Source organism: Ursus maritimus, unplaced genomic scaffold, assembly GCF_017311325.1.
Source record: "Ursus maritimus isolate PB19 unplaced genomic scaffold, ASM1731132v1 scaffold_14, whole genome shotgun sequence".
Lineage (NCBI taxonomy): Eukaryota > Metazoa > Chordata > Mammalia > Carnivora > Ursidae > Ursus > Ursus maritimus.
In genome coordinates this window covers 41068627-41095842 of record NW_024423786.1, presented here as the reverse complement: position 1 = coordinate 41095842, position 27216 = coordinate 41068627, and the positions used below count along the sequence as shown (strand labels likewise).

The following is a 27216-nucleotide window of genomic DNA, read 5'->3' as shown; positions in this document are numbered from 1 at the left end:
ACACATCAGGGCAGCATCTCCCCCAGACCCGGACGCACCTGGGCCCTTCTGGGCTTATCTCCTAGGAGCAGAGTGTGCCCTGACATCTGAGAATGGGGAGGACCCCGGTTTAACCCAAGCAAAGGACAGCCACGTATACTTCCCCGTCTCAGGGAAATGGTGTGTCTTTTAGGAACCCTAACCCAGGAAGGGTCTTTTCCCGAGAAGCCCAAGAAGGCCTGGACCCACCCAAGCCCGAGACTGTGCGGGAGGACGAAGCCCTGGCTTTTGCGAGCACTGGGCATGTTCGACATCTCTGCCCGAGCCACTTCCAGAGGTGGGGAGCAGGTGGTCTGGAATGCGCACTTAGCTTGGAGAAAGCCCCCAGCCCCTGTGCTGTGGACCCACGTGTGGAGAAGTAGATGTAGGCGAACAGGATGATGTAGGTGGTGACGAGGGGGATGAGTTCGGCGATGCCAATCTCCTCCTTGAAGTGCACATGGACCAGGCTCTCGGCGCGCAGGCTGCAGTTGGGGCTGGGGTGCAGGAGCATGAGGCGGGCCCGCAGGCTGCCGGACTGTCCCTCTTGGGCCAGGGGCAGAGACGACTCCTGGAAGGCAAGTCCATCAGGGCTTCCCTCTCCTCCCCATGATGGAGGGCGCTTTTCTGGGGTGTCTGAGCTCCCCCTAGTCTCCAAAGTTGTCTCAGGAGCTCCCCCGCCTCCCTCCTCAACACCCTTTCCTGACCGGTCACGGCACTCTGAGTACCCGAGGCCCAGGACGGCCAAGCGGAGGCATCTCTGGTGCTCTCGCCCTCGGCAGGGAAGGCCTGCGGCCACTTCAGGCTCAGAAGCCACCCGCTTGGGACTCCCGCCAGAGGCTCCAGAAAGACCATTGGAAGCACCAGGACAATGAATTTGCCTTAGTCCCTTCTTCTTCTTCTTTTTAAATTCAATTACCCAATGTATAGTTAGTCCCTTATTCTCAACCAGGCGTCAGGTCATCCCCGCTCAAATGGGAAAACAGAGTATCCTTCAGTCTAAGGGAGAAACATTTCAACAGGAGGCCTGAAAACTGCACTTTCCCCTTGGGGCATTCCGGACACCCTAAACCAGAACGGGGACTACTCAAAGACTCATGCCATCCCACAGCCCGGCCGGGAGCCCCGAGTGCCGACGGCCTTACTTGGCATGGTAGCGCTGGAAGACCAGCGTGATGGTGTACGAGACCATCCTCTTCCTGGTGTAGAGGCTCACCCCGCTGTACTTCCCAGGAACACCAAAGAGCAAGTCTGCACACAGAAACCAGCAGGTACTGACACAGGAACACAGCCACGGTGGAGCCATCAAGGACCCCTCCCTACCCCCCACCCTAAGAAACAAGGGGTAACCGCTGATCTGCCAGAGTGCCCATCAGAGAGCACACGGTGACCCACAGGCACCCTGCCCGGAGGTACCTTTGAGCGTGGCTGAGGTCTGTAAGGTTTTGGGCTCGTGCTGGTGGATGGTCCCGATGATGTCAGGATCAGCATGGAAGCGCTCCCGGTCATTCTGCCAGAAGTTCCCGGGGGACAGCAGCAGGCACCCATGCTCAGGAAGTAGGTTCCGGAGCTTCCTGAGGCCCGGCAGCAGGTCGGTCACCTGCAGGCACACCTCCTCCAGGCCCCTGGTGCCGGAACTGTGCGGGAGAGAGCACGGGGCACCTGCTGAGCCTTGCGCACAGGGCAGGCGCGTTGCACTTACGGGGAGCCTCTGTCATCGGGTTCCTGGGAGCCTGCTACCTCAAAGAGCCTACGGATTAGGACAGCAGGGGAAAGTTCTTCCAGGTGGTCAACAACCAAACCGTGTGGTTGATGGACCTTCACAGGACACATGAGGCCCCAAGCCTCTCTGAGAAGTGCCTTCCGGGAGCACGCACAACCTCTCACCCACTAAGACGCCTCAGCCAATTCAGTGGGCAGCTAGGGTGAGAATGAGGTGCTCCGTTCCATTCACCGAAATGCGTGTCAAAGCCCTCAGCGAACTACAATCCCAGCGGGCGAAGCGGCCTGTGAAGCCAGCCCACTCCAGAGACCCACGGGGGGCGGGGGGAAGTGACCCCCAGGTGGAGCGTGCTTCTCCTCGGCCTGACCGCCGTCACGTCCACGCCTCAGAGCCGCCGAGCAGTAAGCCACCTAAGGCGCGGGGCAAGCGGCTCCCCGTCAGCTCAGCACAGGCTCGACGCTGAGACCCAAGGACGGACCCCTGCGCCCTCCACAGAGGTCCAGGGGAGTGAAGCCACAGTGGCCCCACAGGCTGCTGAGAAACGCAAAGGTGGCTTCCCTGCCACTCTTCTCACTTGTTCGATTTCTGCCGAGCTGGACGGCACCCCCCCGCCCCATCGGTACGGACGGATTCAGGGAGGCTGGGGTCTCTGGGAGAGATACCTGTCTCTCAGCACGTGGTTCCGGATCTCCTCCACCAGCTGGAATGCCCGGGACAGAGGGGAACGGAACACATCCACTGCCAGGAGATTCCTGTGCCAGGGAGACACCGAGGACTTCACAAATATCTGCTGGATGTAAGCCACGGGGGCACCCACGTACTGCAGAAGAAATAGGGAAGCGGTGGAAAGGTCAGCTCGGCACAGGAGAAAAACAGGCCCACGGTGAGGAAGGGTCCTGAGCATCTACGATGGGCAAAGCGTGTGGAGCCCAAAGGACAGGCCTTCAAAAATGAAGATGTCCACAAGAGGCTCTTTACCATCTACGAACCACTTTCCTACACGCCTGCCAATAGACCAGGGGTCGGCAGACTAGGGCCACAAGCTCAATAAGCCCAACACCTGCTTTTCTAACTACGGTTTTCCTGGAACACAGCCGTGCCCACTCCATTCCATCCTGGCCCCAGCTGCTTTCACGCAATGATGGCCCAGGGGTGTTCACCCCAGACTGTGACCCACAAAGCCTAAAGCACTTACCATCCAGTCCTCTATGGAACCGGCCTGCCAAACTCACAGTGGACCCTAAGCTCCCAGTAGGGTGCAGCCTGTCTTACGGATCCTGCCACTTGCAGGTCAGCAGATTTTCATCCAAAGACCCAATTTTAAATCCCAGCTCTCCACTGTACAGCCTTGAAAACATGTTGGACTTCTCTGGATTTCAGTTTCATCACTGTGAAAGGGGGTGACTGATATTCACCCTGCAGCATCGAGAAGACGCGTGCACACACACCCCTCCCGCCACACAGACCCACAGACACACACAGGCATACAAACATCACATGCAGAGATTAAGTACTCTCGGAAATATCAGCAATAAACAGTTGCGGCACATCTTTACATCGACCCCCCACCCCTGACAGTCCTACGAGAAGCAAGGTGACTCCCCAGGCTTTCATGACTCGTGCAGGGTGGTGCAAGGGCCCAAGCCCATGTCTTCTCACTGAACGTCACACATTCCCCTCACTAGAACCTGCCATCTGCCTGGGAGAGCTAACAGGCAGCTGACCAAAGAATTCAGATGTGTAACAGGCATATCTGAATGATTCCCAGTGATGGAGAGGTCTGGAACACCCCCAAAATGAGGTCCTGGATTAGCCGTGGCAGGATTACGGCCCAGGGAGACACTGCGTGGAGCTGTGAGGTGGGGGAGGCCTGGCAGGAGAGGAACAGGGAGGGCCTCGGAGAGCACAGCCAGTCTAGAGAGCACAAGGGAGTCCTGGCAGGTAATACCATCCTGGCAGGTAATACCAGAAATCACAGCTAGAATGAGCAGGGGGCTGGGAGGACGCCTGCCCCAGAGGCCTGGACACTAAGCAGCTGACAAAGAACAGCCCCCCCCGGGGGGGGGGTTCTGAGAGGAAGGCCGACCGGACGACAGCAGCGCTCGGGAAGCCCACTCAGGAGTGCGGAGTGCGGCGTCATCCGGTGGAGGCAGGGCGAGACAGCCTACAGCCTGCAGCAGGGAGCTGCAAGGGGGGTCTCCAGGCCTGTATCGCAATCGGGGACTCCCAAGGGCAGGGGAGGAGATGAAGGAAGGCCACTTGGCCACTCGAGGAGAGGTTCTCGCACAAGCAAGGCTCAGGATGCTGAACACGAGCAGCAAGGTAAGGCCTCCTGTGCCTCTGCAAGTTTACATTTATGAAGCCATGTCTTACCACGGCTCTGGGGACAGAAGGCCTCACCTGTCTCGTCACTGGCACCGCAGGCCTGCTAGAGCAGCCCGGAGGCACAAGAGGGATCTGGATGCAGCTGGCTGCCGCAGGCTCTGCCCTGAGTAGCAGCTCATGCGCTCAACCCCTCACCCAGGCCTGAGCGGGCGAGAAGCCGTCTGGAGACGACGGCTCTACAAGGAGAGCCACCCCAGGGCAATCGTCCCCAAAGCCTGTGAAGGACATGACGTGTCACCCAGGGACTGCACGGCACTGCAGAGCCTCTAGCCCCGGGTCTGTGCCCGCTGGCCACAAGGCTGTGTCGCACACGCCACCTCCTCTGTCCAGTGCCCTGCTGGGGACACCCCTCCACCCTCAGGCCCACCGAGCCTCTGCGAATGAACCCTTAGTGTCCGGGCGGGAAACTCCTTCCGGCTCCTGGGCCCTCCACTCCTTCTCCAGCCCCCTTCCCACCCAGGCACCTTCTCTCCACCCAGGCCACCATCTCAGTAAGGACTAACAAACATGGCTCAGAACCAGAGCCTTCTCCCTGGGCTCTAGGGACGGCTCTAGAAGTTCTGGGAGCACCTTGCTCCCCCAATTTTTAAAAGTTTCTGCCTAAAGTGTACATATTATGACTACCATCATCATTTTTAGGGGAGAGGATCCTTGGCTCTCGTCAGATTTTCACAGGAGCATGTAATCCCTTTGCCCTAGACATCTCTTTCTCCGCTGTCCTTCCACCAGTGCCGGGTAAACCCTCTACTCATTCGTTTGCACGCCCGGCCAGGAAGCCCACCAGGCAAGAACCGCGGAATAATGAGTCCTACTGCACAGCTCTGATCCCTGGCCTTGGCTGGGCCTCCCTCTGCTGGAGGACTCTTGCCTCACCCTCCCTGATTTCCAAATGAACTTCCCAAACAGCTATTTCACGTTTTTGCAACTCTTCCAAGGTCACGTTTTTGCAACTCTTCCAAGGTCTCCGTCTGCTCATTTAACAGGATTGTAGCAAACTCGTCACCCAACACAGGCCCCCTCTTCTGGGAATCAAAATTCCCTTACGGTGGTTTATTCAACAGGAATAGGCCTGCCTCTTACCTCAGTCTGGGTTCCCCAGGAGCAGGCCCTAAGACGGGTGGTTTATTTGGGAGGGGCAGAAAGCACAGAGAGGGGAAAGGGACAAGGAACAAGGCAGGGAAAGCCGCCACCAAAGGGTGTTACTGGCCAAGTGACCTTCATGGGTAACGGGGCTTAGCTGAGTCGTCCCGCCTAAGGGACTAGAGGGCTCAGCTATTACACGGCCCGCCGCGCAGCTACTGCTCGAGGGCTGCTCCTAGGGGACGCCAACACCCCGCACCTCAGGCCTTGCTGCCCCCGACATCCTCTGACATAGGAGGTGCAGGGACTGGTAGCTGGCGGGCAGGCGCTGAAAGGGCAGCGGGGATGTGGCCAGGACCCCACCACTCCCAGTGCTGGGTGCTATCACAATCGCTAGTGGGTATCGAGTGAGAAACAGACATGGAGACAGACGTGACACGCGGTACCCGAAGGGAGTGACCACGGAAGCGTCCAGGCCCGGGGATCCAGGTGCCCGCAGGCACGGAGTGCAGACTCCGCACTAGACGGAGCTTGCCGCAGTCCGTCTGCTACCGCGGCCCCAGGCGCCCCCACCTCCCGGGGCTCACGCCCACACGCAATCCCCCCGAGAGTGCGCTGCGCCTAGTGACTGGCTTCTGACAAACAGATGACAACAACAGTAATGAGATGTCGTTTCTGAGATTAGGTTACAAAAGATTATAACCCTTGGGGACGTAATGCTGAGTGAAATAAGCCAGTCACAAAAAACAAGTACTGTACAATTCTACTTACACGAGAGACCTAAAGTAATAGATTTATAGCCACAGAAGGAGCAACGCTGGTTGCCAGCGGCTGGAGGAGGAGGGGGTTAATGGGTATGGAGCTTCTGTTTTACAAGATGAAAGGTTACAGAGACGGACGGCTGCGCGACACGAATGTATTTAATACCAGCGAACTGTGTACCTGCAAAGGGTTCATACGGTAACTTTTATGTTGTGTATTGACACGCACACGTGTGCACACGCGCATAACTGGAAAGAAAAAGACGCTAATTCTTCCTCTTTCCCGTTCTTCAGGGGCCGCCACTCTGGTGAAGTTATGAGCCCTGTCATGAACTTCTCTGGAAGGTCCACGAAGCAAGGAACTGAGGGGACCCTCCGCCAGCACACGGTGAGGAAGGGAGCCTCTCAGCTCAACGGCCTGCAAGAAACCTGTCTGCCGACTGACCGCGGAGCGGGCCTGGAAGGAGATCCTCCCCAGCCGGCTTGGAGATGACTGCGGCCTTGGCTGACACCTTGAGTGCAGCCCTGGGAGACCCTGAGCTAGAGGACCCAGATAAGAAAACCAGGGCCCAGAGAGATAAAGGATGTGTCCAAGGACAGAGGTGACAGGCAGCTGAGCCAGGATTCAAGCCAGGGCCGCCCAATTCTCAAGCCTGTTTTTTCTCAAAAGCCAATGTGCCTGGGTAGTTGGGAACCATGCGAGTTCCCGCAGGAAACAGGAAACAAATGGGAAGGCCCAACACAAGCAGTGCAGTAGGGGAGCTGAGGTCTTCGGGATCCCCAGGGTCTCCAGCCACCAGCATTCACAGCATGAGGCACTGACCGGAGCTCCTTGGAAACCCCACGTCCAGGCTCAGCCACCACCACAAATACCGCAGCGCTGGCCCTGGAAGCCCAGTCGGCTCTGCGGCCAGCCCGGCAGGGCTTCATGGGAAGTTCAGGTTTCCTGATGACTGGGTCTAGGGAAGCCAGGCCAGTGCGGGAGACCTCAGCTTGTTTTGTTCTTGTTTCTTTAAACACAGTCCTTCCTCTACATTCAAATAGAGCAACCTAGAGCTCCAGGGAGTTTACCTTTATGCTGACAACACCCAGGGGCTCTCTGTAAAACAGTGACAGAAGACGCCTGTTACTCAGCAATTCTGACAAACAGGGCTCCTGATCCTTGTCCTCCAGCCCCAGGCATGTAAGGGGGGGGGCGGGGGGGCAGGGAAGGGCAGGCTCAGGGGACGGAGCTGGGTTCAACTTCTAGTGCCAGCCCTGGCTGTAGGCCTTGGACAATGGTGTCTGCACTCTCTAAGCCCTAGGCTCTTCCTAGGGAACAGGGATGGAATCCCAGACCTCACACATCAACTGGGAGGACCCAAAAAAAACCACATACAACCATTCGGCAAAGTGGCCAAAAACATGTCAGTTATATGGGGTTACATTACCATGGCTTACAACCATTAAAATTAGATTTGGCGTCTCCTGAAGATCAATCCCTCCACTCCTTTCACACCCCCACCCTTCTCCTAAGCATGGTCACCTCCATCCCCAAGTTTCTCCAAGTTCAATACAACTGCTCCTACTGCCACTTTCCTCATGTCCTTGCCTCTGGGGGACTGGCTTCCCACTGCCCACACACTCAAAGTTGAAACCCCACCGCCGCAGATTCAACTTGGCCCCAGCTACCTCATCACCTATCATGCTCAAGAAAAATGCCTCACTTGACATTCCTGCCCCGCTACAGAAGCCACAGTTCCTCTGTCCAACAAGAAGCTTTTCTTCAGCATCCACTGTGTTAAAATACCGGACTGCACATGCTTGAATGGAACACAATTCCTACTGGGTGGAAATACAGAGCAGAGAGGAGAAACAGGGCAAGAAAGCTGGGGAAGGCTTCCTGAAGAGAGTGGCATCTGAGCTCAGGCTGACGGACTGCGGGCCTGCTGTGCCCCCGAGGGCAATCCAAGCATTTGAACTTTGCTCTTTCTCCAGAACTTTGGCCAGATCTGATCAATGACAGTGACAACAGTGATAGCCACAAATGTGTCAAAATGCAAGTGATGGGCCAGGCACCGCACTAAGCCTTTGCCTGCCTTCGAGTAATCCTCTGATAACTATGATATAGATAGCATTACCATCCCCACTTTATGAATGCCGAAACAAGGGCACAAAGGCGTGAAGTAACTTGCCCAAGGTCACATGCGTGTGCGAAATGCAAAGCTTCTACCATTTCTGCTTTGTTCTTCTCTTCCTCCGGTAAAAGCATCTCTCTTTCTAGAAAGTGTCCCTCCCAACCTGACAAAGCCATTAGTTAGTGACTCCGAGAAAGGGTGGGCCTGACTCAGAGCACCAGGACCCCGCAGTGGGTCTGAGCCTCCTGCTTCTCCGTGGGAAGTGGTCCTCTCTTGTTCTCAGCCTCATGATGGAGACAACTAACAGATGAAGCCAGTCAACAAAGTACCCGCCTTCACCACAGGATCTGGGATGGGGACAGGCAGGTAACCTCACTTAGGATCAACCTGGCACCCTCTCACCCTGCACGGGACTGCCTATTGCAACAACACGGGGCTGAAGCTGCTGGAGCTGCTGTTGGGCAGATCAAGAGTGTCGCTGACCGAGCAGAGAGGTGGGCTGCTCTTGAGGCCCAAGCCATACTATCCCTGGGTTCTAGGACTCCAAAGATGACCTTTTTGCTTACTCTGGTTTGGGCTGAGTCTTCTGTTCCTTGTAACTAAAGCTTCTGTTTTGCTGGTCTGAATTTTTAGCACGGACTGTCCGTGGAGGTAAGGTAACTGACCGCTGACCTGCACAGTACCAGGTGACTGCACCGAGGCCTTCAAGGCAGGGGTGGGGGTGGGGGTGGCGGGGGCGGTGGAGGGGGCTCCAGTGAGGAAGAGAGAAAACAAACAATCCTCTGATTGTTGGCCCTGAAGTTATTTGTACACCTGCTTACTATCATCATCCCAGACCAAAGAAGGGCACAATGGAAGTTTAAAGAGCTCACAAACACGTCACCCCCTCCCCCAATAGCTGTAGCATTAAATGTCTCCCCTGTACCGTCAGGCCCACCGAACTCCTGGAGTCACGCAGCATCCGCACAGACCACCCTGCTGTGACCAGGAGCCAGTGCCACTCTGTGGTACAAGTGCATCCAGAGGTTAATGAAGGTAAAAGGTCTGAACCAAGAAGGGCCTATGCTGCGCCAATGGTCAAGCTGGGACATGAAGTCACAGAGCTGGCTTCTGCCAGCATCGGACCATGCTCCCTCTGACCTTGATGGACAGAGTCCTAGTAAGACGGATTCATGTACAGCTTAATACACACCCAGCTGACCAGCCAGGTCTCTGTTTAGCACCAGCAGGGCTAAGTTTTTAACAAGATACCTGATGGCTACATTACCCACGAAGGGAACAGAAAGGAATGTATACTCACTGTCAGAGAGGGCGGGAGAGGAAGAGCTCTGCTCTCTGAGCTCTGGTTCTCTGCCTTAACCACACACCCAGACCAGCTCGAATCCACGGGACCAAAGCACAAGTGGAAGGAAGGACCCTTTATCCACTAGCTGGCAGGTAAAAGTTAGAGATGGGCTAACTTGTAAGATCTCCGAAGAACGAGTCCAGGGTCACAGCGAGTGAGCTCCCCTGCCTGAGACCCTGTACTGGAGCGGCTGTTACTTCCTCGTGGACATCAGTGCTCAGCTCAGAGACAGTCAACCGAGGACAGTATGGTCCAGAAGCAGCACGGACCTGGGGTCAGGAGTCCTGGGGTTCGGATGCAGTGCTGACCCCACGTAAACTAAACAACAGAGGCCCTTCATCACTCTGGGCCCCGCCTCCTTAACTGTAGAAGGTATTAAAAAAAAACCCCAAACACAAAAACTCAACTCTTTCTACCTAACTGCGTTGTAAGGAGAAAATCGGACCTAACCAATCTGAAAAAATGAGGTGCGCACTGCATACATTGATGATGTCAAGACTCCGACGACAGAACATTCTCTAGGGATGCTCCATGGTCAGTCATGGTTCTCATGACCACCTGGGGCAAGGAGGAGATGGCTTGTCTGCCAGAGCACTGCTCGGCCCCGCACGTGGTGTGTGGGCAGCCCAGCTAGGAAGCCAGACCCATCTGGCCATAGTGACAACAACCACAGGTCCCAGCCCGCTGTAGGACAGTCACACTTTTGTGTCATTTGGGGTTTCCTTTCAGAAAAGGTTATTCGTTAACTGTGTGACTAAGTATTTGCGGTGTCTCAGCAAAGCCGGTCAAGCGCACGTATCCACCAATCAGAAGCTGGCCACCACCACCCTCACTCCTAGAACCCCTGCCTTGGCCGATCTCCACCCAACCCTAGGGGCTCTCCCCAGCCACACGCTGAGCACCTACCCACTCTGGCCGCTCACTGGGCTCCCCTGGTTTGTGGTCAGGGGCCGCAGGCGGGGGCGAGTAGTCCTTCACGGGCGTGGTGAACTCCACCGGTCCTGTCCCTGGCAGGGGCAGTTTCAGCAGCGGGCAGCTGGGACGAACAAGGAGAGGAGGGTTAGAACATGGCAGGAGCACAGTGTGTGTCGGGATGAGCGACGTGGGAGCCACTGCAGGTACTCTGCGTTCTCCCTGCTGGGACTGTGCGTTGTAAAATACCAGAATCATAAAACTTCCGGACTAGAAAGACACACAGAAGCCACCTAGATCAGAATTTTTTAAGCTCATTTTTAGTCACAGAAAGCTTACAAGGAAGTCCAATTCATAGAACAGACGGGTTGAATATTTTTAGAGATGTAATAAAGATGCTAAAAAAAATAAAAGAAAGAAAAACTTGTCGAATTAGATGTAAGAAAGACTACAGTAAGAAACTGGCGGGGGGGGGGCGCCTGGGTGGCTCAGTCATTAGGTGTCTGCCTTCAGCTCAGGATGTGATCCCAGGGTCCCACTCCCCCTGCTTGTGTTCCCTCTCTCACTGTGTCAAATAAATAAATAAAATTAAAAAAAAAAAACTGGCGGGGAAATCTATAAAAATCCCGAAGGATCCTGATGCATATTGCTGGACAATGTAAAGAGATCACGAAAATCGTGTAGAACACACCGAGGGTGTGGTTTACGCTCAGACCCACCATTCACATGGGAAAACCTTGGCCTTATACCAAAAAGCTGGCAAACTGATGTGCACTTGGTTTCACATCTTTTCAACAAAACTTCTGTTTTTAATTGAAAATTAGCTTTTATAGGGGCGCCTGGGTGGCACAGCGGTTAAGCGTCTGCCTTCGGCTCAGGGCGTGATCCCGGCGTTCTGGGATCGAGCCCCACATCAGGCTCCTCTGCTATGAGCCTGCTTCTTCCTCTCCCACTCCCCCTGCTTGTGTTCCCTCTCTCGCTGGCTGTCTCTATCTCTGTCACATAAATAAAATCTTTAAAAAAAAAGAAAAAAGAAAAAGAAAAAAAAAGAAAATTAGCTTTTATAGAATTGAGAATTAGCTTTTATAGACTATGACGCACAAATCTTAACTATGCAGTTCAATGAATTTTTACATACACGTTCACCTGTATAATCACTACCTACATCAAGCTACAGAACATTTCCAGAACCTCAGAAGGCAGCCTCGTGCCCTTGCTCAGTGAAGAGCATCCCCCAAACTACTATCAGGGGACACCTGGGTGACTCAGTCAGTCAAGCGTCTGACTCTAGTCCCAGCTCAGGTCTTGATCTCAGGGTCGTGAGTTTGAGCCCTGCACTGGGCTCCACACTGGGTGTGGAGCCTACTTAAATAAATCAAAAAATAAAAAGAACTTCTATCCCCATAAATTAGTTTTGCCTTTTTAATGGCTTATAAATGAAATCACCCATTCCATGTGTGTACTCTCTGGTGACTGGCTGCTTGCACTTAAATTTTATCTGCTAGATTCATCCATAGCACTGCACGCAGCCGATCACCCTTTCCCGCAGATACGTGCCATCCCACTGGATTATACTTCAGTGCGTGTTTCCAATCCACTGTCAAGGAACCTGTGGCTGGTTTCCAGTTTCCGTTATTAAGAACAGAACTACTACGGTCATTCTTATATATGGCTTTTGGTGGCCATAAGCACTCACTTCTGTTGGGTGTGCTCCCAGAAGACAACTTCTGGGGTGAGGGCACACATGTCCAGCTTCACAGACAACACCAATTTTCCAAAGTAGTTGTACAAATGTATGTTCCCACCAGTAGCGTGACAGGAGTTCCAACTGCTCCAGAGCCTTGCCACCTCTAGATGCCGTCAGGCCAATTAACTGTACCCATGTCGAGGAGGAGGCAGTAGGGTCTCTCTGTGTTTTCAATGTGCAACAATGTTGAAAATTCTTTTGCACGCTTGTTGGCCATTTGGACAAATCCTCTTGTGAAGTCCTTCAACTCTTTCGACTATCTTCTCATTGATTTATAGCTCTTTATATATTTTAGTTATGAGTACTGAGTCCTCTTCACAGCCACATGTTTTCCTCCTAGTACTACTTTCACAGCACCCCACCAGACTTGGGGTATCATGTTTCCGTTCTCATCTCAAGGTATTTCCTAATTTCCCTTCTGATTACTTGACTCGACTCACTGGTTGTTTTAGGATGTATTGTTTAACTTCCACTCATTTGTGGATTGTCCAGTTTTCCTTCTAGTATTTTTAGTTTCATTCCACCATGATTGGAAAAGACACTCTATGTGATTTCAGTCTTCTTTCATTTATTAAGACTTGTTTAATGTGCCTAACATATGGTCTATCCTGGAGAATGTTCCATGGGCACTTGAGAAGAACATCAATCCTGCCGTTGCTGGGTGTTCTCTACACGCCTGTTAGGTCTGGCTGGCAGACACTGTTGCTCAAGTCCTCCATTTCCTTATCATCTTGTCTGGCTCCTGTATCCAGTGCTGAAAGTGCAGTATTCAAATGTCAACTATAACTGTGGATTTCTCGATTTCACATTTCTATTCAGTCCATTTTCAATTCATATGTTTTGGGGCTCTGTTGTTATTAGGTGTGAGTGTTTGTAACTGTTGTGCATTCTTGCTGTATTAAGGCATTTATCAATATACACTGTCCTTCTTGGTCTCATAACCTTTTCAGTGGTGTCTGATAATCATACAGCCACTCTAGGTCTCTTTCTGTTACTATCTGGCATGGATTTTTTTCCCATCCTCTTCTTTTCAGCCTCTTTGTGTTCTTACATCTGGTGTATACTAGGTACCTGAAGTGTCTCTAGACAGCAACACAGATGGATTATTTTTCAATCTAATCTGCCAATGTCTCTTTTAATAGAAGAGTTTAATCCACTCACATTTTATGTGATTACCAATAAGGAAGGATTTATTTGTGTCACTTATTTGTTTTTGCATGTCTTATGACTTTTGTTCCTCAATTCTTTCAGTTGCTGCCTCTTTTTTTTTTTGGCTGATTTTTGGTAGTGTGCCACTTTGACTCCCTTCTTTTTTTTTTTTTCTGTATTTTTCAAGTTATTGTTTGGTTACCGTGGGGATTACAATTATTATTAACAATTTACAACAACCTAGATTGAATACTGTTGCTATAGAGGGGTTCTACAGATGTGAGCAGGCAGGAGAAGGGGTCAGCAACCTTGAAAATAAGAAAACTGAAATCATCCAGCCTGAGGAGCTTAGTTTCAATAGGATCTAAAAACCGTTTCTATAGATCTCTGCCTCTCCCCTTTTATATTGCGATCACCACAGATTACAATTTATACACTGTAAGCTCATCACCATACATTTAAAAAATATTGTTCAATGCATTTGCCTTTTAAAGCCCAAAAGACAAAGAAAGATGTTACAAACCAAGCCAAAAGTTGCAAGTCTGGTTACCTTTACTAGTGTTATTTTTAATTACGGTGTCAGATTACCATCTAGTATCCCTTCATTTCAGCCTGAAGGACTTTCTTTAGTGTTTCTTGTAGGGCAGGCTCGTGGTAACAAATTCCCTCAGCTTTTGTTTATCTGGATATATCTCAATTTCTCCTTCATTACCAAATAATTGTATGGTAGAATATACCATTCTTGGTTGAATTTCTTTCATCCACAACTTCCAATGTTATCCCACTGCCTTCTGGCCTCCATGGTTTCTGAGGAGAAATCAGCTGTCAGTCACAGTGACATTCCCTCGTACAACTGTTTGGAGGTAGGTGTGAAGGGCTGTCTCCAGACTTGGCTAAGGTTCTGCTCTGGAAAGCTCCACACAGCACCCGGGCTGAGCCCTAGGCTCTGCGTGTGGAGAGGAGTCTGGGGGCCTAGAGCGAAGCCCGAGGGAGCCTGAGCCCGACTACAGGAAGAAAGCAGGCAGTGCACTCCGCATCTACACCCACTACCCACAGCTCCGCTGCTCCAAGCACACGACAGAACTAGGGGCAGCCTGTTTCTCAAACTGTGAATTATTACAAACACCTGTGAACTCCAGCAGTCTAGACACTGCAGCCGGAAGAGAAAGAAGGGCAGTATACTACAGAGCCTCCACCTTTCTTAGGATAAAGTCTCTTGGGAAAAGTCCACAGGCTCGCAGTCATTCTCCACCCTTGCCCTGAAGCCACACAACTGCTCTCCTGCTTCTGAGGCTCTGTCCTTGCTGGAACACACCTACCTGTTCTTCTAGATAACTCCTCTTTGAGGCCTCAGCTGTGGTACCACTTGTCCCAGGAAGACTTTTCCCTTTCCCCAAAGTCTGGGTTCCCTTTGGTAGCTCCTCCTGTGAGCTACCAAAGTGCCCCATACTCACCCCAACACGGTTCCTATCAGTGACAGTGGACCTGTCACTAGTGATGGTTTCTTCCACTGAATACCTATGTGCTAGGCACCAGTCCCAGTGCCTTCCACCTATTTGCTCATTTAAGCCTCACCACAACCCAAGGAGACATGCAGAAGCTATGTCCCCACTAGAAAGCAACAAAACCAGTATGTCAAGACAGGCAGCATGGCACCAGGATCCGTGCTCTTAACATCACACTCGAATGCCTCGTATCGCATTTGTTTTGCTAAAAAAATTTTGATGACCAAGGAATACTTTTAACGTAGGCAAAGAAAAACACCAAGAAAAAGATTCTACCAAACTGCAAGATGCAAGGGAATAATCACCATCCATGGCTACCAAATTCTACCCAGAAGGAAAGCTTGGAAGAAAAGTTGTCAGGCAATTTTCAGAAGTAAAAACACTCACTTTTCCAAGGTTAGAAAACAGACTAGAGACATTTAAAGAAACGATCTGGGGATTTCTACCACCACCCCCGTTACTTCCGCAAAACTCATTTCTAAGACCAGATTGTATCTTGGCTTACCCTGATCTTACAGGCGCAAAGGAAACGAACCAGGTCTCTAAAGCCTCCCCTGCCTTTCCTGTCTCAGCTCCGCCCATCCAGCTGCTCAGGCCAAGCACTTTGATCCTGACTCCTCTTTTTCTCAAACTTCACGTCTGGTCTTCAGATAATCCTGAGGGCTCCACCTTCAAAATATATTCAGACACGGCCACATCTCATCACCTCCAGGGCTCCCACTTAGACTAAGCAACCATCAACTCTCGCCCATGCGCTGGCCTAGCTAGACTCTGCCTCTACCCCTGAAATCATCTCTCTCTTAATCAGGTATGGACCTGAAATCCCAAACCTCCCCCACCGCCCAACCCCATAACTTTCTGTTGCCACACCTGTACAGCCTGCTCCCCACATGTGACCACCCGACACACCCCCACAGGCTGCTGGTGCCCTCCCCTGACCCCCTCCATTCTTGTTTCTGGGCACGCTGGCTCCATTTCCAATTTCCAACTGCTAGCGCTTGCATTCTTTCCCCGAGACTGTTCTGCTGCTGTCGGAGGCTCTCTGCCTCAGTGCTGGGAACTGGCGCTAGCTGGAGGTAGCCCTCAGCCCGCAGCTGCGGACGCTGTTGTACAGATCAGGGGTCACGAATCACAGCTATGGCCCATTTTTGTGTGGCCCATGAGCTAAGAATGGTTTTTACACATTTAAAACGTTATTTTACACAAACAAGGGGGGCCTGGGTGGCTCAGTCGGTTAATCGTCTGCCTTCAGCTCAGGTCGTGATCTCGGGGTCCTGGGATGGGGCCCCACATCGTAGGGCTCCCAGCTCAGCAGGGCGTCTGCTTCTCCCTCTCCTCCCTGCTCGCGCTCACTCACTCTCTGTCTTAAATACATAGAATTAAAAAAAATAATAAAACAAAAATCAAAGAAAAAACATGTGACAGAGACCATATGGGCCTTACTATCTGGCCCTTTAGGGAAAGGTCTGCGGACCCCTGGCACAGATCATCCAACCCCCACACCCAGGTGGGAGCTCTGAGGTGGCCGTCCTGTACCGTTTCTCAGCACTCCCCAGTGATATGACCCAGCGGCCTGTGGGGGTGATGTGCTGGGTGCTGCTGCTTCCTTCCTGGCTCACTGTCCCACCTTGCTGCCAGTGCTCATTGCATCCAAATGCCTGCCTAGCCTTCAAGGCCACACTGCCTCTCTACTCCTCTGTCCCCAAGCAGGCAGGTGCCTCTCCTCTATACTCTATGGCAGCCTGCAATCACTGATCCCAGAGACCTCCAGTCATCTGCACGATGATCCAAGAAACAGAGGGGACATGCCATTTTAATTTCTGCATCCCCAATGCTAGTCACATGGAAGACATTCAGGAAATGTTCAGGATGAGTTATCTTCCGGATGGCCCACGCAAGCCTGGCTTCATGGGTGTATAACCCATACTGCCGCACAGGACCCTAAGCAAAGAAGGTCTGAGCGCTTGGGGTTCAATGCTCTGCAACAACGGTATGGAAATTCTTAATAAATTTATCTTTAAACTTATGTTTTGAAGTGAAGTCCATCACAATGGAGCGTGTGCTGAGCGTATGGAGTGTAGGTTCACCTGTGGTCCCCCCTCCCTGGGACACGTTCTTGACCACCAGCTCCCCTGCCCCCTCGCATCCCAAGACCTGGCCTTGCCCTCCCTTAGCCACGTATCCCCTTTGTTGCTGCCGCCTGGCAGGGGCCTGAATGTAAAAACAAGAGGAGGGGTCGGGGTCAGATGTGCACACCCTATTGTGTCCTAGGGCAGGGTGAGGCGACGGCCATCCTCTAGCCCAGACTGGCAGCACCACAGCACATCTGGGGGGCCTTTGGGTGGGGACCTTTCACCCACTCCCATACAAGCACATTTAGGACCTTTAACGGCCCTTTCCCCTGCTTCTTGACCAAGCAGCCCTGCACCGTCCTACTGCTCTGGTCCCACAATTATGTGGCTGCTACTGGCTCCAGTCTCATCCCCTTCTCACTCCCAGTCCTCTGGGATTGGGGTTCAGGAGACGCTGAAGACAGAAGGAAACAGCAACCACAGAAATGACGCTCACAGATGTGGCCCGAGGCGCCTGTCTGGAGACATCAGGGTGAGAGATGTTTTCTTTCCCCCTTCTCAGCGGAGAACAACAGTACAGGATTGGGGTGGGTAGTGAAAGATGAGACGGCGGTACTTCTGAGATCTCCTGCTCTCTCTTGTGTGAGGAAATTTCGGGTGGTGAAGGAGTCTTTGATCTCCCACAGGCATTTCAGAGCTTTTCCGGAGCTTGTTTGTGAGGCCAGGAGTAACTTTTGCTGGGTGGAGACCTTGGCCTGGGCATGCTGAACAGGCCAGCGTCCTGGAGCTGCCGCAGGAGCTGGTCCCTTGGGCTCTCAGGTGTAGGCCTCAGGGCAGAGCTCAGTGGAGCTTCGGGACTTGTTCTCAGCTATCCAGCCTGGCTCTCCAGAACAGTCACAGAACTTCACTTCGGTTTCTTTTCTGTCCACGAAGAGAATATAAATGTGTCTAGAACGGCCATACAGGCATAGAAAAAAGGAGCCTTTAACACAAGCCCCTCCATGCACACCCTGCCAAGAGGCCACAGTGATCTGGGGAAACGCAAAACCCGGGCAGACCGGGAGAGAGGCTGACAAGCAGAGGCCACCAAAACTGAGACATGCACCTCAGCCCCAAGGTACTGCGTCCCTCCAGAGGAAAAGGAAGAAGACAGGGGCCGCCTGCTCGGGAACACCCACACAGGCTGCACGATGACCGTCCTCCATGAGGTTTCAGAATGGTCTCATCGTGATTTGACTTGCTCTCCATGTTAAAATCACCCTCTCTAGCCTTAAGCATTAGGCTGCAGAATCAACAAGGGACCAACGACCCTCCTGTTAACCTCTGACCTGCACCCAGGAAGGCCGGTAGGCAGCCTGGCACCCAAATGCTCTTTCTTCATCCCACGGTGCACCCACCACTTCCCTGCCTGGAAGCAATAGCACCCTGTGCCTTGCTGGGCCGCTGCGGGGCCACACCTCAGGTGGCCTAACCTGTAGGAAATATGAAGACACCTCTTGCCACAGCGCCTACGGGTGCTGCAGGTTTCACCAGATGTTCCCAGAGGAAAAAGCACTCACGGCTCCCAGGGTGATCCGGTGCTGACGAACGGGGCTACAGCTCAGGTGGCCGCTAGATCTGAACAGGGCCCTCAAGCGCAGGAGTCCTCTGAGTTCAAGCTGCACAAGTGCCTCATTCCAGGGACAATGAAAGACAAGCCACTAAATAGAACGTAGCTATCTAACACAACTACTAAAAGCTGTCTATGCCCCACACTTTGTTTTCTGCAGGCAACCTGAGACTCTGAACAGAAGGGGGGACCCTGCTCTGGACAAAAAAGCTTCCCAGGTTACAAGAGGACAGGGAGGCTTGTGCCCTAGGCCACAATATCTGGTCTCTTGGACAAAAAGGCCCAGAATCTGTGGATTCTTTGAAACAAACTGTCATTTTAGGAGGCCGACAGACTTCATCTAGCCTTGGAAAATTTTTCCTAAGCCAATCAGATTTTTTTTTTTAAAGATTTTATTGATTTGACAGCCAGCCAGCGAGAGAGGGAACACAGGCAGGGGGAGTGGGAGAGGAAGAAGCAGGCTCCCAGCGGAGGAGCCTGATGTGGGACTCGACCCCAGCGTGGGATCACGCCCTGAGCCGAAGGCAGACACCCAACGACTGTGCCACCCAGGCACCCCAAGCCAATCAGATTTTAAGAAAAGTTGTTAGAAGGCTCCTTTGAGATGACACGACAAAGACGCTGGTTTGGGAAAGTAAGTACACAGCACTAAGAACGGGGTAGTACCTAAGGCTGGTTTTCCTCTTCAAAGAAAAACCTCGTGACTGCAAAGACATGAGGAAACTGCAGCACCTTTGGAAGGCGGCACCAGAGGAGGGAGCAGGTTCTCAGAGGGGCTCCCCGGGGCACCGCCCTCCCTGCCCGGCTGCTGACTGAGCTGACTGATGGTCACGACCATAAACAGCAAAGGAGGCAGGAAGATGCCACTCATTCTTCCTGCAGGGTTTTGGCTCAGAGGTGCTCCCCCCGAGAAGCCTCCCTGACATTGTCTGCCTGTGACCAAGGCCAGGTCACACCTGCTGAGCGCAGTATCCAATGGTACTGCAACTGTGTGTCTCGGGCCCAGACTGCGCTTCTGAGGAGAGATGTGCGCGTCACGGGCCCGGCACGGTGCCTGGCATAGATTATGGCCATCTTTATTGAAGTGCTATAAAACCCAACTTTGTGCTCTCTCCTCAACTTCTGCTACACAGGGCTACTGCCTCAAAAAGCCTCTCTGCTCTTGTCTAGGCAGAGCCTGACTAGACCCTGCTCCTGGCCCATGGCAGCCGAGACCATCTCTCTTAGGCTTCCTGTTCAGGGAGCAAACTCCTTGCAATGATAGCTATCAGCAGCCAAGAGTATTCTTCAAAAAGTTCTTATCACCTTGGTGAAGTGGAGAAAGTACAGGGCTTTCCACAAGGACCTGCCAGTTGTAACACCACTTATCAGCTCTCCATGCTAGTTTCATCATCTTGAAAAAAACTAGGACATAACATCCCCTCTACAGATGTCGGGCACCAAACAGAACACCACATGTGAAAGGAAAAGCACCAAAGGACTTACGAAGCCAGGAGTCAATGAAGATCAGTCTTCCTTGCCTTCCCATCAACTCAGTCCTACCCCGAGCCTTGCCCACCCCCTTCCCAGAACCGATGTTCAGCCAGGAGCACCTGTGGGATATAAGGGAGGCTTAGCTGCATCTGGGCTGTGCTGGTTGTTAAATATTGCTATCATCACATCTACCTCTTCCCCCACCTTCCAGCCCATTCTAATTCACCCTGAGTCAAGAAGGAGTCCTCCAAACTTGAGACCCATAGCCATCTCCTAAGGTTTTCATACCAGAGGCCCTCACGTCATAAATCCAAGGACTGACTGTCCTGAAACACTTGTGTAATAGCAAATTACTCACTCACAGGTAAGGCCAGACTGCACGCAAGCAGCTGCTACCTGTATCCTACATTCCCGGTCCAGGACGCTGCCTGGTCTCAGCCGGTGACACCCAATCCCCAAAGATGAATGGCAAACAGGAAACACCCTTTCCTTTTCTGTAGCCAGAGCTATCTTTGTGGAAGGGGAATCACAACTACCCCTCTTCAAGTCAAACTGACCACACAGCATGTAAGTACTTCTTACCACCTTCCCACGTGCAGAGGCCACTGAGGACCTGAGAATTTAGCGCAGGGGAAGCTCAGTCCCACCACCCTCAACAGAAGGCCATACCAGGGATAATAACCACGAGCGTCCCCGCGAACTGCTGCTTCAGAAATCAGAATAAAAGAGAACACACTTTTATATCTGTGTTAGATGTGACAGAGCGGCAGAGAGATTTTCAAGAAAGACAGTCTAGTGGCTCTCAGCACGTGGTCCCAGGCCCGGGAACTTGTCAGACACACAAATTCTTAGATCCAGCCCAGACCTGATGAATGAGAAACTCTGGGGCGAGGCTCGGCAATCCGTGTTGCGCATGCCTCCAGGTGACTCTGTTGCTAGCTCAGGTTTGAAAACCACGTATGCCAGGCCTAGGAAAACATGACTCTGAAGGACAGAGGTGACTTTTAAAAAGTATGACCCTGAGAAATTTTTTAAAAGATAATTAACTTAGAGGGTAAAAAACAAACACAGGATCTGGGTTCTACTAATTTATCTCCCACAGGATGGAGCCGTATCTTATCTTTTACAACACAATTTAACAAAATTTAAGCATCAGTACAAATACACGGAGCCAGAGCAAGGAGAGTAGACCACGCAAGGCTCCAATCCTCCATCCTCTTTTGGTTAAATGGAAATATAACTGGACTGCTTCCCAAGGTTATTATGAGGATTGATGAGATTAATTACATGCCTGAAGCACCCAGCAGGAAATTCTCAATGAAAGATACTCATCTTTCTTAGTCCTAATTAGAGAAGAACTCGGTATCATTACCAACGCGACAGCGAGCTCAGTCCTGAACCACCCCCCTTCCAGCACGGCACTGAGTACGTCTAACAAACGTCAGATGTACAAAGAATGTGGGACCCTTTCCAGAGGCAAGGATAACACAGTGGGCTCTTTTCATGGCTGTCAGTGTTTTAGGGCCAAAAAAGGCCAACAGATATCCTCCTACACCAAGCCTGTCCTTTTACATGTCATCATCAGCCGTGGCCTTCCGCTTCTGTGAGGCCCTGCAACAGAAAGACAGACGTGAACTGAAGGCGGCTACGGCAGGCACGACAGTCATCGGGGAGCACGGCAGGCCCTGAGAATCAGCAAGAGGTCAGAAGGACGCTCCTCGTGAACACCAGAAAATGACAAGAGAGCAGAGGACCAAGTCTCTGGGTGACCCTGCACGAGGGTGTCCAAGGACTTGTTCACACGGACTCTGTTTTACAACACTCGAATGCTCCTGCTTTTAACCAGGTACCAAAATGAAACTGTCACTGTTGAGAAGGAATATTAAAGATCATGCCTTTCAATTATCTTTCAGTATCTTAGAAGTGTCTAAACATTATTTTGAAATAGACTACCAGTGATGTGAACAAATCTGGTGAATCGCTAAGTCAGGGCCAGCCTGGACTGTTTTCAGTCTAGGAGCCCCAGGACTCGAACTCTCCACCCAGAAGCTCCGATGAGCCTCCAGTTCCAATGTGTAAAAAGTATACACAGTCCGAGGGCTACAGAGCAATCAGCATTAGGAAACCTACTGTCCCAATGCAGTGGCCCGCCACATCCAGCGCGACTCAGAAACGTACCAGCAGGCTAAGATGCAGAGCCCCGTGAAGAGGATGATAGGGATGGGGTAGGATGCACAGAGCAGCCCATGGTTGTAGAAGGCCTGAGATATCTTCTCGCGCAGCCTTTCAGTCAGGGTCATCCTCAGCTGAAGTCACCTTGCTGCCATCCCGGAAAGTGACCATGGATCAGCCTGGTGTGCGCTGGACAGCACTGACAATGGACACCATCTGCAGGTACCTGGCAAGAAGGGAGAAAAGTCAACGAGTCCTGGGGCTGCTGGGGGGGTAGCTGTGATGCGTGGCTGGAGACGTGTTTCAGGATGCCTACATGCAGGGTCTGGAGACATCAGTACACACACACACACACACCCTCTGGTCAGCTCTTGGTAACTGTGGGCGGTTGCTCAGTCAGTCTAACGCACTGACGATAAACTCTCAACCCTCTTCCATACAGGCACTTCTAGAAGACCATTCCCTGGAGAGGGCACCCTTCCCACTGGTGGCCCAGGAAAGCACACCTGGGTAACAGAAATCACCTCCAGCTGCTCTCTGACAAAGGGGCATTCTGGACATCCTCCCCACCTTTCTCTGGACATAGGCCGCCTTGACAGAAATCCTCGGGGAAAAACTTTACACAGGGCTGACCCCTCAGAAAACACAGTCTTGCACACACAGTGTTTCACTGGTAAAGAATGTTCAGTGGAGTCAGCCTTTAACACGAAACACCAAAAGGCCCAGGCCTCTGACAGAAAACAAATGTCACTGTGGCAGCAGCATCAGGGGGAAGCTACCGCTCCCGGTGAGGCAGCTGTTCCCGGGACGCAATCCTGCTCGGGCCTGCCCAGCAGCCGGCTCCTTTGTGGCACAGAGGAACCACCTCTCTCCACAGGATTGGGCCTGGACAGGCTGTCAGTCAAGGTGCCCCTCCCTGACCCACACCAGGCCGGGTGGTTGGGCCTCTGTCCGTGGACTTTGACTTCTGAGCAAAAAGCAGCAGGAACTGGATGTGGTGGAGTTATTCACCCCCAAGAGGTTCCTATTCCCGAGATCATGGCTCCTCTGACTCCAGCCCTTTCTGAAGACGAGGCTCAGCAGCTTTTCTTTCCAGTCTGTGAGCCATCCCATATCCTTCCAATAAATCCTCTTTCTGCCTGTGTGAGCCAAAATTAACTTCTGTTGCTTCCAAGTAGAAAACCTTGACCAATAAAATCAGAATAGAAAACTACAGCAGAAGGCCCAGGGATCTAGAATCCCCTTCATTACGAGCTCTCCGCTGTTACCCACGTATAAACCCACTTCTCCTGCTCCACGTTGTTGTTTTCTTTGGTCTGCATTATAGGGAATGTGCCCGGACTTGTATCTTGGCTTGATCAGGCTCACTGATGGAAACCCAGGCCAAAGAGGTGACTCTTCCGCAGCGTTGAGACCAGAAAGGAGAAGCCAAAGGAGTCACACCACGCCAGTTCACAAGATGAATGGCTAACACTCCTTCTACCTTCCAGGAAACACAAGCTTTAAGTACATATGCAATTTTCCAGTCCAGCAACCTTCTAAGGAAATAGAACCTTCTGTGGGTCAACTCAACAGGCTCTAGATAGGAGAGAGGAGCCTACAGGTGGCAGCTGCTGGCCCAAGCAGCACAGGTGTTTCCAGCAGCTCCACATTCACGAGGCTCACCTGGAGCACCGCAAGTCAGAGAGGTCTCTAGCAGAGCACCCATGGGGGCGACCCGCACTAGTGCTCACCACCCAGCGGGCACAAGGACTCCGGGAAGCAGCGTTTCTGCTCGGGTGCCTTGGCCCTCCATCCTGCCCCCAGGCTGGGGGTGGGGAAACAGTGATGAGCTGTACGCCTGCAGGGAGAGAGACACTACCGCAAGGATCTCCCAAAACTGAAGGCCATAAACCAACTGTACCTCTTCCAACCTCAGTCCTCTGACAAGTCTCACATCTCTTCCCTTAAGTGTCGCAAAACCAAGCCCTCCAGAAAATTCTGACTTTGTAATCCCAATCTCCTTCGCCGCCGCCTCTGTACACACATTGGCAACACACGAGGGGGAGGGGCCCCCCACCTCTGCAGTCCTGCTTTAACAAGTGGAACTATAGAGAGGAGAAAAAAACTAATTCACTTCCAGTTTGCAGCAAACACAACTCTTTCTGACATGATCTTAGTTCATTTCAGCTCCCACTGATTTTAATATTATCAGTTATACTAACTGTTAATTTTCACAGCACCTGAAAAACAAAGCAACAACAAAAAAAATCTAAATTCTAGTTCATTACACAGCCAACCTACCTGAACCTACTAAGAGGAGACATTATTTATCTCTACTCCACTGTATACATTTTAATGCAAAGCTACTCCAAAGCAAAATTTACACAACCTGATCCAAAAACCTGTTTTTCCTACATTGCCCCATACTTGTATAGGTTTCTTCAGATCAAAATCTACAGCTCGGCTTCCTGAATTTAAAGAAACACCATGTGGCAAGGATAGAGGGCCGGGAGGCCTAAGTGTCTGTTACATGAAAACGCAAACAATCCTGCTGCCCGCCTTTGTGGGAGACCCCACTATAAGCAAAAACAAAGGAGTTTGTGATTAGACACCCAAATTACAGAGCTGTTCACATAAAGAGAAAAACTCCTAGAACCATTCAGAACAGCCCTGAGGACAAGCCCGGATCAAGTCAGACACTCGGGCTCAGAAAATAAAGGGCAAGGGCGCAAGGAATGGAATGCACCCTTGAGGACAGACTGGGAAGGCAGGCTCGTCCACTCTGTCATCAGCTTGCTTGAGATGCCCACAGTTCTGAACGGGCCCCAAATGAGAAAACACATGGGAAAATGTCAGGAAAATCCACATATACGTAACATATTCTCATGAGATTTTTTTTTTTAAGATTTTATTTATTTATTCGATAGAGATAGAGACAGCCAGCGAGAGAGGGAACACAAGCAGGGGGAGTGGGAGAGGAAGAAGCAGGCTCATAGCAGAGGAGCCTGATGTGGGGCTCGATCCCAGGACTCCAGGATCACGCCCTGAGCCAAAGGCAGACGCTTAACCGCTGTGCCACCCAGGCACCCCTCTCATAAGATTTTTAAGAAATGATTATCTTTTTGTGCCTATATTCACCAAACACTCAACATTTAAAATTCTCTTCAACCAGCTCACACTTATTAAGAATCAACCAAGAAAAATAAATATGCCCAAGACCCAAAGGATGTGCGGGTAATAGGAAAAAAAGATGTAAAAAAAAAAAAAAACTATACAGACTACAGGCTCTATCCCACCACAGCTTTTCAGAATCGTTTGTTGAAAATACTCACCATCTCTCCCAAGCTTCAGCCACACTGGACCTATCATGCTTGTTTTTACCACAAAGGTTTACTAACTATCCCATTTCTCTGGAATAAATGCCTACAAATGAAACTGCTAGATAATATGGCATGCAGTTTCCTAAGAAACTGCCAAAATATTTTCCAGAGTGCTTGTACCATTTTATATTTCCACCAGCAGCATATGAGATTCTGTTTCTTCTCATCTGCCATCATTTGGTATTTCCACTATTTTTTATTTTGGCCACAGGTGTGTACTGATAACTACCTGGGTCTTAAACTGCATTTCCCTAATGACGACACTGAACACCTGTCTCTCTGCCATGTGTGTATGCCTTAGGATGTTATATACATAAGATCATGTCATTTGCAAAGAGAGTTAGTTTAATTTCTTCTTTTCTAATCTGGATGCCTTTTATTTGGTTAAGGTTGCTAAAGTCATTAAATAATACATAGTAAAAACAAATGCATTAACATTTTTTAAAAATGGCTATAGAATCTCTCAGTTTTGTAAAATGAAAAAGTTCTAGAGATCTATTTCACAACAATGTGAAATACTAACACTACTAACTGTATACTTAAAATGGTCAAGATGGTCAATTTTATGTTATGTGTTTTTATTACAACGATAGATTTTTAAAAAAAAAGAAAAAGAAACTGTCTTGGCTAGAACTTCTAGTACAATGCTGAACTGCAGTGGTGAGAATGAACCCTCATCTTATTCCTGAGCTTAGGAAGAGAACATTCACTCTTTTACCATTAAATATGGTATTACGTTGAAGTTTTTCATAGATGCCTTTATCAGGCTGAGAAAGACCCCTTCTCTTCCTAGTTTGAGAGGGTTTTTTTTTTTTTTTAGAGTTATTTTAAGGGGGGGGGGCGCGGAGCAGAGGGAGAGAGAGAATCTTATGCAGGTTCCACACCCTGTTGTGCCCAGCGAGGGGCTTAATCTTATAACCCTGAGATCATGACCTGAGCTGAAATCAAGAGTCAGATGCTTTACTGACTGAGCCCCTCAAGAGCCCCAAGAGTTGTTTTGTGTTTTGGTTTTTTTTATCATCAAAGGGTATTATGGCTTTTTTGTGTGTCTTTTGAGATAGTCTTGTGTTTTTTTATTTATCTTACTAATGATGTATATATTACAAAGGCAGAGTTTTCTCATGTTGAACCAACTTTGTATCACTGGGTATAACCCTTCTGAATGTTGGCAGTCTTGGTTTGCTAAGGGCTACTATGTCTATATTCATAAGGGATACTGGTCTGCAGTCTTCCTTCTTTATGATGTCTTTGTCTAGCTTTGATATTAGGATAATGCCGGCTTCACAAGATGACTTGGAAGTGCTTCCTCCTAATTTTTTGGAAGAGTTCATCATAAACCTTTATTTTTTAAATTTTTTATGATGTTAGTCACCATACAGTACATCATTAGTTTTTGATGTAGTGTTCCATAATTCATTGTTTGCAGGTAACCAGTGCTCCATGCAATACGTGCCTTCCTTCATACCCATCACCAGCCTATCCCAATCCCCCACCCCACCCCTGAAGCCCTCAGTTTGTTTCCCAGAGTCCATAGTCTCTTGTGGTTCATTCCGCCTTCTGTTTACACCCCCTTCATTCTTCCCTTCTTTCTCCTACCGATCTCCCTGCACTTGATAGAATTCACTAGTGAAGCCATCAGATATTGGGCTTTTATTAATGGAAAGGTTTTTTGTTTGTTTGTTTTTAGTATAGGCTCCACGCCCAGTGTGGAGCCCAACATGTGTCTTGAACTCACAACCCTGAGATCATGACCTCAGCTGAGATCAAGAGTCGGACACTTAACTGA

At 50.8% G+C, this 27216-nt stretch overlaps 1 protein-coding gene across 1 annotated transcript in view; it reads right to left on the bottom strand.

The window, feature by feature from the left end:
* Positions 1 to 27216, bottom strand: part of LOC103675115 (SREBF chaperone) — a 72259-nt gene that overhangs the window by 12185 nt on the left and 32858 nt on the right. Inside the window, exons 2-8 of the mRNA XM_040628900.1 lie at positions 22075 to 22294; positions 10336 to 10465; positions 2404 to 2561; positions 1435 to 1655; positions 1162 to 1269; positions 752 to 759; positions 388 to 550 (exon numbers count right to left, since the gene is read on the bottom strand). Coding sequence (XP_040484834.1) covers positions 388 to 550; positions 752 to 759; positions 1162 to 1269; positions 1435 to 1655; positions 2404 to 2561; positions 10336 to 10465; positions 22075 to 22196 — 910 coding nt within the window. The 5' untranslated portion in view covers positions 22197 to 22294. The remainder of the gene's footprint in view (positions 1 to 387; positions 551 to 751; positions 760 to 1161; positions 1270 to 1434; positions 1656 to 2403; positions 2562 to 10335; positions 10466 to 22074; positions 22295 to 27216) is intronic.